Source organism: Thamnophis sirtalis, unplaced genomic scaffold, assembly GCF_051295495.1.
Source record: "Thamnophis sirtalis isolate CommonGarterSnake01/CBP01778 unplaced genomic scaffold, rThaSir2_p1.2 scaffold_2, whole genome shotgun sequence".
NCBI classification, from domain to species: Eukaryota; Metazoa; Chordata; class Lepidosauria; order Squamata; family Natricidae; genus Thamnophis; species Thamnophis sirtalis.
The window spans coordinates 75,909,803-75,925,378 of record NW_028261382.1 but is presented as its reverse complement, the minus strand read 5'-3'; the positions used below and the strand labels follow the sequence as shown (position 1 = coordinate 75,925,378).

Below are 15,576 nucleotides of genomic sequence, written 5' to 3'. Positions count from 1 at the left end.
GGTCGACTTAGGAGTAAAGCCACAACTTGGAGGTGATTGGCCCCTCCCATAGGAAACAAAAGAGGAGCCAATGGGGAGGGGGCTTTGCAGGAAACAATTCATTTCAAGAGTGGAAAGTTCTGTTTGTGATTATAAGAGACTCTGTGCCAAGTGTTGCCCTGCCCTGCTAGTTATCTGGCAACTCTCCAAGCGAGATAAGGTTCGTGTTGATAAATATTCCTATGAAAGATTGTTTGTCAAGCCTTCCTGACTGTGAATGAAAGGAATTCACAGTTGTGTAAATAAAAGAGGTTTTGCCGGGACCAAGACTCTGCTTCATGTTTTTTAAGGAAGCCTGGTTCAGAACAGCCATGAAAACTGTCTTCGTAATTCTGGGACCCATTTCTCTCTCAAGCCAATCTACTTCATAGGAAGACGTTTTTTGGGGAAAACTGAGAAGGGAATACTAGGCCAATCACCTTGTGTTTTCGAAGGAAAGACAGGACATTAATCTAGCCATTAATTAAATGGCACCACTTCTTCAAATGTTGCTTTTCGCGTTGGAGTTTTTTTTAAAAAAAATAATAGGCAATTCAGAATAACAGAACAATAGACTTGGAAGGGACCTTGGAGGTCTTTTAGTCCAACCCCCTGCCTAGGCAGGAAACCCTACACCACTTCCGACAAATGGCTATCCAACATTTTCTTAAAGACTTCCAGTGTTGGGGCATTCACAACTTCTGGAGGCAACTTCTGTTCCACTGATTAACTGTTCTAACTGTCAGGAAATTCCTCCTCAGTTTTCGGCTGCTTCTCTCCTTGATTAGTTTCTGCCCATTGCTTCTTGTCCTGCCCTCTGTTGCTTTGGAGAATAGTTTGACTCCCCCTTCTTTGTGGCAGCCCCTGAGATATTGGAACACTGCTATCATGCTATAGACACTGCTATAGACAAATGATTGTCTAATATCTTCACATAAATAAAACGTTATATATAATACCCATGCAAATGCTGCACTTTTGCAATTTATATAAGAAAATAGACCAGCAAGTGGAAAGACTTACAAGAAAAGAAAATATATTTTAAAAAAATCACAGTCAGTGATGCTACAAAGTCATTATTTAAGACAGTCCACTGGAATAACCTAAAGTTCAGCATTTCTTCTAAATGGGATGATTAGATTGCGCTGGTACCTCAGATTTGTTGTTTTTTTTTAAAATTCAGTCACTTCTGATTCTTTGTGACTTGATGGACATCATTTTGTCAGCACTGACTGTCACTAGCTGCTTCTTGATTTCTTGCCAGTTCATGCTTGTATGAAAGTGTTTAACCATCTTATTTTCTGTCAGCTTCTTCTCAAATGCCCACATTGCTTGTTGATAAAATCTTAGGATTTTTTTAAAAAAAACTGAATAGCAAAATATTTTTTACAATCTCTTCTTTCATCTCCAACAAGAGAATCCTTCCCCATTTCCTGCCACTGAAGAAGTATTATTAGCACAACTGAGGCTGCTGTCATTTCTACCAGCAATTTTAATTTCACATTCTGGTTTTTCCTAGTCCAACATTTGCCATACTCTGTATGTAAACTGAATAAATGAGAGGATAGCATGTATCTTTGGTGTATGGGTACTCCTCAAACTTACAACCACAGTTGTTAAGCAAATCACTGCAATTGTTAAGTGAAATACAGTTGTTAATCCCGTTTTCCCCATTGATTCTGCTTGCCCTGTACAACTATGCATACGCTCCACTCCACTTACTAGCTTGTGCTTTTGCTTTTAAGCAAAAAGATTTAATCTGTAGTTTATAGGTTGCTCTACAAGGGATTAAGTTAACAAGAATGGTTCAGAAATCCTGATAAACCTTCAGGTTTTTGAGCCACGCACTTCTCTTTAATACTACTAACAGTTCTTCCATGACCGGGATGAAAGAATTGAGGATTTCAATTTGCGTCTTTTTCTTCTTCTTCTGGTTTGATCTCATAAATTATTATCTTCATGCAGGGGCTGTCTGTCAGATTACATGCAACTTGTAGTGCAATGTTGATTAGATGTCCCTCCCATCTAGTACATTTTACCGTCCTGAATGTGACAATTGAAGTTATGTGCTTTGGGTTCCTTCTATTAAGCAATTTCTGGGACCCAGGAATCATATTTTTTTCTGTCACAGCACTTAACTTGTGGAACTATATCTCCACACAGAGACCTGGATGGCCTCAACCCTTTGGCCTTTCATGAGGAGCTAAGCACGTGGTCCAGATATTATGTGAGTCTTGTTGCTTGGTTTCTTTGGCTAATTGTGAAATTGTATTCCTTTTTAGACTTCTAACACGTTACCTTGAATATTTTGTTGCTTTTTTTTTAAAATTAATTGTGTTCTTTTGGTTTCCTCAATTTTTACTTTTTGTTCACTGTCCAAAGCCACTGTAGTGACATAAGCAGCCAGCCAGCCAGCCAGCCAGATATGATAGATGAGATAGATAATGAAAGATAGATAGATAGAAAGATAGTTATAGATAGATAGAAATAGATAGATATAGATAGAAATATAGAAAGATAGATATAGATAGAAAGAGATGATAGATGAAATAGATAATGATAGAGTAGATAGTGATAGATAGATATAGTGATAGATAGTGATAGATAGATAGAGATAGATGTAATGATAGATGAGATAGATAATGATAGAGATAGATAGATAGATAGATAGATAGATAGATAGATAGATAGATAGATAGATAGATAGATAGATGATAGATAGATATAGATAGGTAGCTAGGTAGGTAGATGGTAGATAGATGGTAGATAGATATAAATAGAATATAGAGATAGATAGATAGACATAGACAGACAGACAGACACATTGTTTTTTCTATTTATGGTGGAAAAGCCAGCCTGGGACTTTTACCTCCTGCTCCTGCTGATGTACAAATAATAGGGGATATTGAAGGGTAAAATGCTTCTTTACAGATTGAATGGTGTGAATCAACATTCATCTGAAATCCAAGGGACCAGCCATATGGTGGATGATCAGGTCAACTAGGAAACAACAAACTCTCATGAAACTGCTTTGAGAATTTGGCATAAAATCCTCAGAAGAGCTGTATGATTCAGCAGCAAAACAGCTAAAAATAATATTCCACCAAGTGTTTTTAGCAGCAGGGCCTCTTTGGTGAAGGTCAGGATCTTGACCCCGCTTGAGAAATTCACAATACAGGTAGATTTTGTTTATCCAGAGATCCAGAAAAGAGCTCCCAAGGTAACAGCTCATAGTTTGCTAATGATATACAAGAAAAGCAACGTCTTGTGATTATGCCACCTAAAATACAAAACATGAATACAGCATTACTCCTTGGGTTGCCTTTTCCAAAAATTGGATCTGGACATTTCTGATATTTGAGATTTGCATCTGAACTTACAGCATTCTCTTATAGCACATAAAAAGGTGATCGGAAGAATTATATAACACACACACTGTTCTCCTTCATTGACTGGGAGCTATGCAGAGTTTGATATAAGATGGGCAGCTATATAAATGATCTAAATAAAATGAATTAATTCATGAAAACTTTTTCTGGATGAGTACAGATTTTTATCTTTTTAAAATTGTGTATGTGTGAGTATATGAGTGATGTTTTCCCTATTCCTTGTCTTCAGAATATATACTACTAGCTGGACAGAGGTGGATTCTGGCAGAGACTACTGCCAGTTCGCCCCGTGCATGTACACTTGATATGCTCTGCACATGAATGCGTAGTACAATTAAAATTGCTCTGTGCATGCATAGAAGCAAAAAAGAAGATGGTGGCACCTACACCATTGCTGGGAGAACTGGTTCATGGGCATGGCAGGCCTGGGTCGCTGCCGGTTCCAGTGACCCAGGGCACTAAGCTACTACCAGTTTGGCTGAACCAGTCCAAACTGGTAGGAACCCACCACTGTGGCTGGATACCCATGCTTCACTACAAAACTATGTGACTGGGCCAGCCCGCAAGCTGGATATGAGTCACACACTGGCCACTGCCATATAAGGCACCTGGCGGTTGGAACAGTTCCTTTCGGGTGGGGTGGGGAAGTAGAACATCTAACTCCTTAGCATCGACGTGTGCTAATATAATATTGTATAAGGAATACTGATGATCTGATGGTCATTTTGAAAAATCCTTTCTTAGCGAGCACCTAGAAGCCAAGAGGAACATACTGTATGTGCCAAATTTCAAGTTTGTAGGCATTACAGTTCTTGAGATTTCGTGATGATGCATGAGTGGTATTTTGCATATATTTATCAGCATATATTTGCATATATTTATCAGCACAAATAAAACACACACACACATACATATATATATATATACACATACATACATACATACATATATATATATGATAAGGAGTCGAACTCTGTGGCTTAGTGGTTAACACATCTGCCTAAGATGCAATACAGCACAGGTTCGAATCCCAGTAAGGGTATGGCTAGCTGATGAGAGCTAAATAGCTTGAAATAGATCTATACTAGTCTCCCTTTATTTATTTATCAGCACAAAATACAACGTATGTATGTATGTATGTATGTGTGTATATATATATATATATATATATGTATATATATATATGTATATATATATGTATATATATATATATATATATGTATATATATATGTATATATATATATATATATATATATATATATATATGTATGTATGTATGTGTGTGTGTGTATGTATGTATGTGTGTATATATATATATATATATATATATATATATATATATATATATATATATATATATATATATATATATATATATATATATATATATATATATATATATATATATATGTTATATTTATGCTGATAAATAAATAAAGGGAGACTAGTATAGATCTATTTCAAGCTATTTAGCTCTCATCAGCTAGCCATACCCTTGCTGGGAATTCTATATATATATAGAAGACAAGAAGGAATTTGTGAATTGTGAATTCTATATATATATAGAAGACAAGAAGGAATTTGTGAAACAATTTACTCACATCTTCCAAATAAACTCAATTTAGTGTTTGCAATCAATAGAATTCAATGCTCTTTACCAGTATTAGTTTTACTAGATTATGTTGGAATTTTTGCTGCTGAAGATTACTGTGGGTTTTGATATCTTATGGGATTTTTTTTAAAAAAATATTCTTCCTTCCTTTTGCCCCAATTAGCTTGCTCTTTGCCCCAATTAGCTTGCTTTCTGTCCAAGAGAGGATTTATCAATTTTCAGATGAAATATTGCTTTATTGTATTTTAGCGAGATTTCCAAAGTTTGAATAGTGTTAGGAGCCTTATAGAACAATACGGGAATTCCTGTCCTTAATCATGGCCCTTTGCTTTAAATTAGATATATCTCCGATCAAATGAACAATATTGCTGTGACATAAGAATGGGAGCTTCCTACAATAGAAAGTATTTTAAATAATGCACTCACTTCCTTTGATGGTTGAGACACACAAATCAGTACTTTCAGAATAAGGGTGTACATGCAGGTGACGCTGTATCTTAGCCAATCAGCACACTACAAAATGATTTTTTTTTCAAAATTCCTAGCCACATTGATACAAAATGTGGTATATGTCTTATTGTGTAAGTGGCCAATTATCTTAAAATTTTCAGATCCATCTAGGGGGGGAAAAGTATCACAATCAGCTAAAGTTAGCTGGCAAGGAATTGGTAGAAGCATAATAAGCCACAGATGGAATAATTAAACAACAATTGTGCCCTAATTATGAGACAACATTTTCGAGCAGCATAGATTTTCCTCTTCGTTAATTAAAACGATCTAGAATTCATGTAGTTAATCCAATGTATATTTTATGGCTGAAAAGTAACAATGAACGATGTAAAGTTTGTCTGTGTTTCTATAGCATTTTTGGCAGATGTTGCTCCTAATATAGATCTGAACAAAGAATTACTAACTTCAAGTTATGTTTGATTATACTTATTTATTTTTCAAGTCTGGTTGAGGTGTGGAAAGGAGTCCGTCCTAAAAAAAGTTTAATCGCAATTTAAATATAAATATTTTGGGGTGATTGAAATGTTATAATGGGGCTGGCCAGGAACATTAGCAAAGTAAGCAAGTTTGGGATTTATGTTTGGGCACAAGTTTGTAAAGCAAGTGCTTTTTTGATAGATTGATCTCTAAAGACATTTTGTGGCCATTTTTATTAAAATGGTTTGCTTTGCCACTATTAATAGAGTTATTTTTGTGTCAATCTATTTCATTCCAGTTGAAATGTGCTGCTGAGCCATCAAATTATACAAAAGGCTATAGAATGTATGAATCTGCTTATTTGTTGACCATTTTTTTCTTTTTCAGATCTTGCATTCCCTGGATGACTTCATGCTAACCCAATATTGAGAGAAACAGAAACCTGTTTTTAGAGTTTTAGAGTCATTTATATTGGCCAGATATATAACAAAAGGGAAGTTTTGTGTCTTGTACAAAATTGAATACTCTCCAAATCAGATTGCCAAAAACACAAATGTATAGGTGGGATTGAAAAAGGAAGAAAATTGCACAGAAGTCACCTGAAAACCTGTTGAATTTCAGCAAGATAATTAACAACACACTATACTAAGACTCATGGTTTACTTTAAATTGGATTGCTGGGTTGATACACAAATGTAAATCAAGAGAAAATAGAAGGAATCAGTAGTGCTGTTGTCAGAAACCTCACTAATACAAAGGAAAGGATCCTAAACTGAAAAGCATTGTTGTGGTACGTAATGTGTAACACCTCTTCCCAAATTCGTGGAATTGAACCAGTATATCTAGTTCAATTTTCCTAATTTGATGCCCTTTTATTTCTTGTTCTAGGACCACATAGGAAAAACCAGCACTGAACACATCAAAAGTGCAAAATTAGATTTCTGTCTGAAGCTCACAACTGAACTCATTTAAAACCTTTTATGCTTAATAGTATAGCACTGTGCTCTAGGGAAAGCTATCTATGAAGTTATGTTCATAAGTAGACTAGAAACAGAATGCTTTAACTTTGTTTAGCAACTTTGGAAGAAAAAGAATACTATATGGAATTAAGGATACTCCTGGAATTCAGGAGCCGAGGTGACGCAGTGATTAAATGCAGCACTGCAGGCTACTTCAGATGACTGCAGTTCTGCAGTTTGGCTGTTCAAATCTCACCGGCTCAGGGTTGACTCAGCCTTCCATCCTTCCGAGGTGGGTAAAATGAGGACCCGGATTGTTGTTGGGGGCGATATGCTGACTCTGTAAACCGCTTAGAGAGAGCTGAAAGTCCTATGAAGCGGTATATAAGTCTAACTGCTATTGCTATTGCTATTTATCCTGCCCTTCCTCTTGGGACCTGAGGCTTTTAGCTGCAATTTTATCTTTACAACAGATAGGATTGTGCTGCTGGCTACTCTAAGATCACTGATCAAACCTTATGATCAGTTTTGCTAGTGCAGATTGGATTTCAGCATAAACTGGAGTTAGTGTACTGATTGGCTACTCTGCTCAGAAACCTTTAACTCTTTGATTCTTCTGTGGCCTTGAACTATTATCGTTTGACGTATTCCATTCCTCATCCCCATTAATAAATCAGGCAACTGAAATTTTGTTTTGATTTTACCCCCAGAACAATGCGTGGAATGTGATTGTGTGAGTCTCACAAATATTTCCTGTGATGCACCCTCCTCCCCTTTCTCTATCAATGCGCCCTTTTGCAAATTTTCTATTGATAGCTTAATATTTTGCTTTGATGTTTGGCATCATTTTTGTTTGTGTAGCCCAGCATATCTATCTTTTGTATATATGTATCTGTCTGTCTGTCTATCTTTTTCTGAATTTAGTTGCTCAACTAAATGGACTCTTGGCAGCATGCAAAACTAGCAAAAACATAAATACAGGGAAAAGCATCAAATCAGTCAGCCCATACTAAAGTAATGTTATACAAGTATTCTTATAAAATCAAACAAAATGAATCAGGGGTCCTAGACAAATAATAAAAACACCAACCCCGGGCCTGGTACCAAAGAGAGGTTTTCAAAGTGCGGGAAATCTTCTCTTTCATGTTCATCTGTTTATACATGCACACCCCAAGAACAACGAAGCAATTCTCTCCTCCTATTCTACACTACAGTGTATGCTACAGAGTAGTCAGTCAAATAGGTCACTTACTGAGGCCCAAATGTAATGGCCTCTTTGAGGATATGTCTTTTGTGCACCCCATACTTGATAACAGAGCTGCAGATTCCTGACTGTATTCTATTTACCCCCAGCAGATCCTAGAAAGCTGCTCTCATCATAATCTTGAATCTATGAATCAATATGAATCTATCTATATTTGCTTCTGCTTATATTATTGTATATTGTCAGAAATTAGTTGTTTTCTAGCCTAACAAATTGGAACCTTAATACTGGATTGCAAATGTTATCTCGCTGCTACGTCTCGCTTATATTCTTGGCTTCAAAGCTAGGGACATTCTTGAAAACATAGAATAAACTGTTACACGGGCTGCATAGACAAAGGAACCAAACTAGGGAGTAGTTGGCTCATAAATCCTTAAAGCATTCTGCCCAAAAACAACTTGGCAAAGGGTGGGGGCAGTCACCCCCTACACAATGCTATAGGAATACTCCACAGATAAGGTAGACAGAGACAGGAACTTGAACAAAAGAACACTTTAAAAATCACATTGATAACAACTCTTTGTCTCTGATTGGATAAACTTTTGTTTCTATCTGCCTAAAACGTATATAATACTCTGAGCCTTTCTTGCAAGGTGTCGCTATTCCTTACAATGCATTTGTTTGTTTGTTTTGGATATAATTTTGTCACCCAGCTTTTGCTTTGGCCACAAATAAAAGCTGATACTTTTTGCAAGACTTGTCTTGAATCTCATTCTCTTTGGCATTTCAGCGACTCGGGGAAAACTGCTGGAACCTTACAATCTAATCCAATTTGCATGGTGTCATCCTCCTCATCCTCATCATTTGGAGGGCTTTTCAGCTGTAATATATAGCATTGGTTTACAAAACAGGCAAAGAAGGGCAAATTCATTTGGGAAATTTCACTGTTCTCTCACTCCTTTCCAAGAACCTGCTTGTTTGTGTTGGGATTTTACCTGAAACCTATAGTAAAGAGAGCACTTATTTAATTATTCATGTTTTAATCTCAGCTAGAATTGTATTTGCACATTTGAAAAATGAAGAGATCCCTACTGATGACAAGGTGATTAGGAAAATATTTGTCAGGATTCCAAGTAACACCCCCAAGATCTGGAAGACATCTTTTACCTTTTGGATTTCAGGCCTGCCAATATTAGAATGTGCAGAAATGAACAGATTAACGCTGTTAATCTGTTAATGAAATATTATATGATATGGGAATTATTTTATCAATGGTTAGAGAATAAAAATGGAAGCTGGAAATAAAAGGAGGAGATTAAAGAAGAGTAGAAAATATGTTAAGATAGAGATATAAACAATATGATAATTGTTAGTATTATGATGATGAAGATTATTATACTTAATGTTATTATTACATTTTCATTAGAAGATACATTAAGAGGAAAAAACGAATAGGTTCACTATATTCAACTGTTTAATATACTATAATTCTAAGATTAGAGAATTAATATCAATGTGAATGATGATGTACATTTTGATGGTTATTGCACAGAGGTATTTGTACCCAGATGACACACTGTTTAAGGAAAGATGGAATGTTCATTTTTTTAAAAAAATAATAAAAACTTTTTAAAAAGAACTTGCTCATTTGTTTATTTTTCACAACCATAATGTGAATTATAGTTTTTCCAGCAGGACGTTTTGCCCCTGCCGTTTCTCTGACTCCATAAACTGATTTCGTATGTGCTTCTTGTGAAGTGTCATGCCGCCATGGGCGAGGCATTCTTATCCCTGAATCTCTCTCGATTCATCTCGGCCCTGAAATTCCACTTGTGCAAATAATTCTCAAAGCAGCATTTTCCTCTGGGAGACTAGTTGTCCCTCCGTGCTAAGAACGTGCCTGGCTCAGCAGGGCTGTTATTTAACACTGTTTGAAGACTGCTTGTGCAACTCAATTGCCAAATCTTTATTATTCATGATTTTTATCTTGTTGCTTGACACGATAACTCTGAGGTGTCACCAATGAAACTCCTAAAGCTCTTGGATACGCGAGCAAAGAACTATTCTCAGTTTCACAGCATCTGAGATCTCCTTCACCTTTACATCTGCCACCATAATCTGTCTTTCTGGTTGGCTGTTTCTTTCCCACCCATTCTGAACGGAACCTGCAACGGAAAGTATATGTGTACCCCTAAATAGGTTTGCCACGCAGCTGGATTACTAATAGTTTTCTCCTACACAACCCAGTGATTGACTCCACTGATACTCAGAGGCTCAGTTAAACCATACTAGGAAAGGTTTTGATTTGTTGAACAGGAACTTTGAACGCAGTCAATGTGGCTGGAAGAAAGCAGGGCTTACTACAGCATGGAAACTCCATCAAATAATCACAGGTGAGGCTTTGATTCTGAACGCAGCAGAATCAGCAGGGCTGGAAAACTTGATTCTGTATTGCCAAGCATGCGGTTTACGTCCTGCTTAGCATGTCTGCTTGAATTTATCATTGTCGATTCTGGTGGCAGCTTTAAGAACCTTTTGTTCTCTCTCTGCTCTCTCATCTGGGGTTGACTGGGGCAGTGGCTAGGCTGGAGGAAAGGAATCTATCCAGCACATATCTGCTGGCCTGATCATTTCAGAAGCTTTCCCCCCACTTTCTCTCTTCAATCTAGTCCTGCCCAGTTCCTGGATCTTCCCAGCCTCAACTCGGCTGCTCAAACTCAACCATCCGCCAATCCCTCCTGATGCCTTTCCTCCTTCCTTTCCCAGGAGTCCAAAGGCGTGTGATTCAAGATGGCGCCGATGACAGCTGCATTGGTGAAATGCTTTCTTAATGCAGGAGTCAAAAAGAGGGCTGTGAAAATATTTGCAGAGCCTTCACATCCGGGACATAAATTGTTTCAATGTCTACTCTCAAAACAACGCTTTAGGGCACTGCACACCAGAACAACTAGACACACGGACAGAACGCCATCACTCTGCTAAACAAATAATTCCCTCAACACTGTCGAACTATTCACTAAGGTTGCATTACTATTATTATTAGTCTTCCCATCGTTCCTATCACCCATCTCTTCCCACTTATGACTGTATAACTGTAACTTGGTTGCTTGTATCCTTACAATTTATATTGATTGTTTCCTAATATGATTTGATTGCTTATTTGTACCCTACGACTATCATTAAGTATTCTACCTTATGATTCGTGATGAATGTATGTTGTCTTTTTATGTACACTGAGAGCATTTGCACCAAAGACAAATTCCTTGTGTTTCCAATCACACTTGGCCAATAAATAATTCTATGTCCATGCCTATATCCCTCAGGTCCACTCATTTTTTCTAACAATCTTCCTCCTTTACTCAAACATTAAAACATAAACAGGTGTGTACCAGCATACCTGCTTTTTAAGGGTAGTTGTTTCTCAAATGTGGCAACCAATGTATGTGGACTTCAACTCACAAATTTGGCCAGGCCGTCATATGCATTTTGGATGCTTTTTCTTGGAGGTTCCCAAGCCCTCCATACACTTTACTCAGTGGTGGAATTCAAATAATTTAACAATCAGTTTTCTGCCCTTACAAGTAGCTGGGTAGGCGGGGCTCAGTGGTCATGTGACTGGGTGGGTGTGGCCAACTTAGCATCACTCAGGTCAATGGGCGCTTCACCTTAGCTGTTACAATGTAATAAAGGTTAACTGGAGAGGCAGTTTCTGTAAACAGGGCAATAAAGATGAGGCTAGAAACAACACCAGAATGTTTTCTTCCTGCTTTCCTTACAGGATTAGCCCTGTAGAGTGGAAAAAAACAAAAGAAGATTTTTTTCCAACAACCGGTTATCCCAACTACTTAGAAAGTTAACAACCGGTTCTCCCGAATAGCTGCGAACTGGCTGAATCCCACCACTGACTTTTCTGCTGAACTATAGAACAAACCTTTGAGCCTTGATAATGTTATTTCCTGACTTTTCCAACCAATATTAATAAAATAAACAAAACAAAACAAATTGGACAAAAATACACACTTGGATAGAAAATATGGTCAGGTGACACATAGACTCAAACCGGAAATAATCCTATTGGGTATCATACCAGAAAAATATAACCAAATGGATATGTATTTAATACTACATGGGTTAACAGCGGCTAGATTATTTGCACAACACTGGAAGAGCATAGCAATCTTCTCTACAGAAGAGAATGTAACACAAAAATATTAGAATGTGCAGAAATGGACAGATTAATACTTAAAATTAAAGACAAGGAAGACACTGAATATTTCTTAATGTGAGATTCATTTTATCAATGGTTAATGAGTAGAAACAGGAGTTATATTTTTTTAAATACAAGAGAATGACTAATTTTGTAAAAATGGTTTACCAAATGGATAAGTAAGCACTATGGCCACTATATGTTTATTATTAATGTTGTGATGAGAAAATCATTGTCACTAAATGATGATTGCTAATGTTATGAATGCTATTGTTATTATGATGAGGGCTATTACTCAAAATAACTATACTCAGACAACACACTGTTTATATAGACATTGAAAGTTTTGCTCTTTCTATATTTAATTAAAAGAAAAAAGGTTCGACAAGTCTTTAATTAGGCTTAGGACACCCAAGAAGCTTAGCATCTCTGCACCTTCTTTGCAAGCCATCCATAGAAACGCAGGCCTTCCTTACTCATTTCATACAGTCACCTTTTGATTGTGTCCCCCGAAGAACAACCGTAGTAACAACAAAAGCAAGTGCCCATTGGCCTTTAAAGCTTTGCCACCCCAGCTCTAAACTCCATTCTCCATTTAAAAACATCATTATCTGCATAAAAGGTAAAGGTAAAGGTTGCCCTTGCAAATATGTGCTAGTCGTTCCCGACTCTAGGGGGCGGTGCTCGTCTCCGTTTCAAAGCCCAAGAGCCAGCGCTGTCTGAAGACGCCTCCGTGGTCATGTCGGAGTCCTTAGGGATTGGGCGGCATATAAATATATTTAATAAAATAAATAAATAAATAAATAAATAAATGACTCAACACCGAAGGCGCACAGAACGCTGTTACCTTCCCACCAAAGGTGGTCCCTATTTTTCTACTTTCATTTTTACATGCTTTCGAACTGCTAAGTTGGCAGAAGCTGCGACGAATAAGGGGAGCTCACTTCATTATGCGGCGACAGGGTTTTGAACTGCCGACCTTTCTGATCAACAAGCTCAGTGTCTTAGCCACCACGTCCCTTTAACTATTATTGGCATAGGTTCACCTTATCTGGGGATCAGTATATTTTATATATTCTAAACAAAGCACCTTGAGCCGTTTGTTTCTGAGTCTTATCCAACTACATGATTACTTGGTCCCCTTTACGGAGTTGACATGAGAATTTACTTTGGTAATAGCAGCAGAGACAAATATTTCCCACACTGTCAAGTAAATATACATCCTGCTTCAAGCAAAGCCATGCCCCCTGCTGGGGCATTTTCATCATTTCTACAAACAGATATATGGGGAATTCTAACTGTGCTGAAACAGAGTCAAAGGAACCATTCAGAAAGAAGACACCTACAACTCATGTAACAACAGCCACACATTCGAACTACCAGAGGCAAAGGGCTTGCTCACCGGAAGATGCAATTTCATCTGAATTCAAGGCTACAACTTCACGGGCTGGCTGTTCGTAGAGGAAGAACTGGTAGCGGTGGTAACCACTTTCGGGTGGTGGTGTGGGCCGGATATAGTCTGGATTCCAGAAATAAAAGTAAAATAAACTTATATAAAATTCTATATTCTATATATCCCCCCAAAACATTTATCTAAGACACTTTGTAAAAGGAATGATCCTACTATTCTTTCTTAATAACCATCTCATTTATTGATTTCGTCTAATATATAATAACAGAGTTGGAAGAGACCTCGGAAGTCTTCTAGTCCAACCCCCTGCTTAGGCAGGAAACCTTTCACACTTCAATCAAATGGTTATCCAACATCTTCTTAAAAACTTCCAGTGTTGGGGCATACACAACTTCTGGAGTCAAGTTGTTCCACTGATTAAATGTTCGCACTGTCAGGAAATTTCTCCTTAGTTCTAAGTTGCTTCTATCCTTGATTAGTTTCCACCCATTGCTTCTTGTCCTGCCCTCAGGTGCTTTGGAGAATAGTTTGACTCCTTCTTCTTTGGGGAAACCCCTGAGATATTGTAACACTGCTATCATGTCTCCCCTAGTTCTTCTTTTCATTAAACTAGACATGATCAGTTCCTGCAACCGTTCTTCATATGTTTAACCTTCAGTCCCCTAATCATCTTTGTTGTTCTTCTCTGCCCTCTTTCTAGAGTCTCAACATCTTTTTTACATCATGGCAACCAAAACTGGATGCAGGATTCCAGGTGTGGCCTTACCAAGGCATTATAAAGTGGTATTAACACTTCACGTGATCTTGATTCTATCCCTCTGTTTATGTAGTCTAGAACTGTGCTGGCTTTTTTGGCAGCTGCTGCACACAGCTGGCTCATATTTAAATGGTTGTCCACTAGGACTCCAAGATCCCTTTCACAGTTACTACTATGGAGCAAGGTCCCACCTATACTGTACCTGTGCATTTCGTTTTTCTTGCCTAAATGTGGAACCTTACTATACCGGTTCTCTTTTATTTAATAGTTTTCCTGAGACTTTTTTTTCTACTTCTCAGAGGGATTCCTTTTTTTTTGCAGCTTTATAATTTTTGGTTTCTTTGCATTTATGCACCATGCCAGACGTGGGACTAGAATTCTTTATTTTCCTTCTACTGTGATCCCTATTTAGTGGGACATTATTAAACCTTCTTAACAAGGAATATAATCATAGAAGCAAATGAAGATTGACGGTATAGATTTCAATCTTTGGAGCACCTGGTGTGTATGTACGATCTCTGAACATGTTGCCACCTCTTCTCTCTATCTGGCTGTTTTCCATCAAGTTGCAAGAATGTGCTTGTCTTTTATTTATTGGGGAAAAAACCCCTCCCTTTAATCTCACCTGGTTTTCTCAACCACTCAATCTTAGATTAAGTTCCTTCTCTTTCCAAATCCATCTCTTGTTACCTCTCCTAACCCATCTTCCAGATGGATGACACCCAAGCCCCAAAGCACTACCTAATTTTAGACTCATTCCAGTTTGTCTGCCTCTCATTACCATGTTCACAAATATTTATTTAAATAAAAGAAGTCACGATGTGTGTGATTCTCTATGGCTAATATAGGATTAAAACCAAAACAAGATAAATAATAAATGCGAAACACACAACGCAATATAAAACAGGCCAAATAATAAAATGAGGTAAAATGAGGTTTTACAATATCATAAACTCTAAATAATAAGTGACCCCCCCCTAGAGTCAGCAACAACTACCTTTACCTTATGTTATGTGAATACAGCTGTAGAAATGCTAAATTTTAAAGCTATCCATGTATGATACTCAAGAGTTGATCATAGAGTTACATGA

At 37.3% G+C, this 15,576-nt stretch overlaps 1 protein-coding gene across 2 annotated transcripts in view; it reads right to left on the bottom strand.

The window, feature by feature from the left end:
• The window catches only part of PEBP4 (phosphatidylethanolamine binding protein 4), a 293,106-nt gene that overhangs the window by 21,557 nt on the left and 255,973 nt on the right, over positions 1-15,576 (bottom strand). The window contains exon 6 of one of the 2 annotated variants that reach the window (XM_087706131.1): positions 13,720-13,836. The exons of the other annotated variant lie outside the window; for it this stretch is intronic. Coding sequence (XP_087562257.1) covers positions 13,720-13,836 — 117 coding nt within the window. The remainder of the gene's footprint in view (positions 1-13,719; positions 13,837-15,576) is intronic. 2 annotated transcript variants of the gene reach the window in all.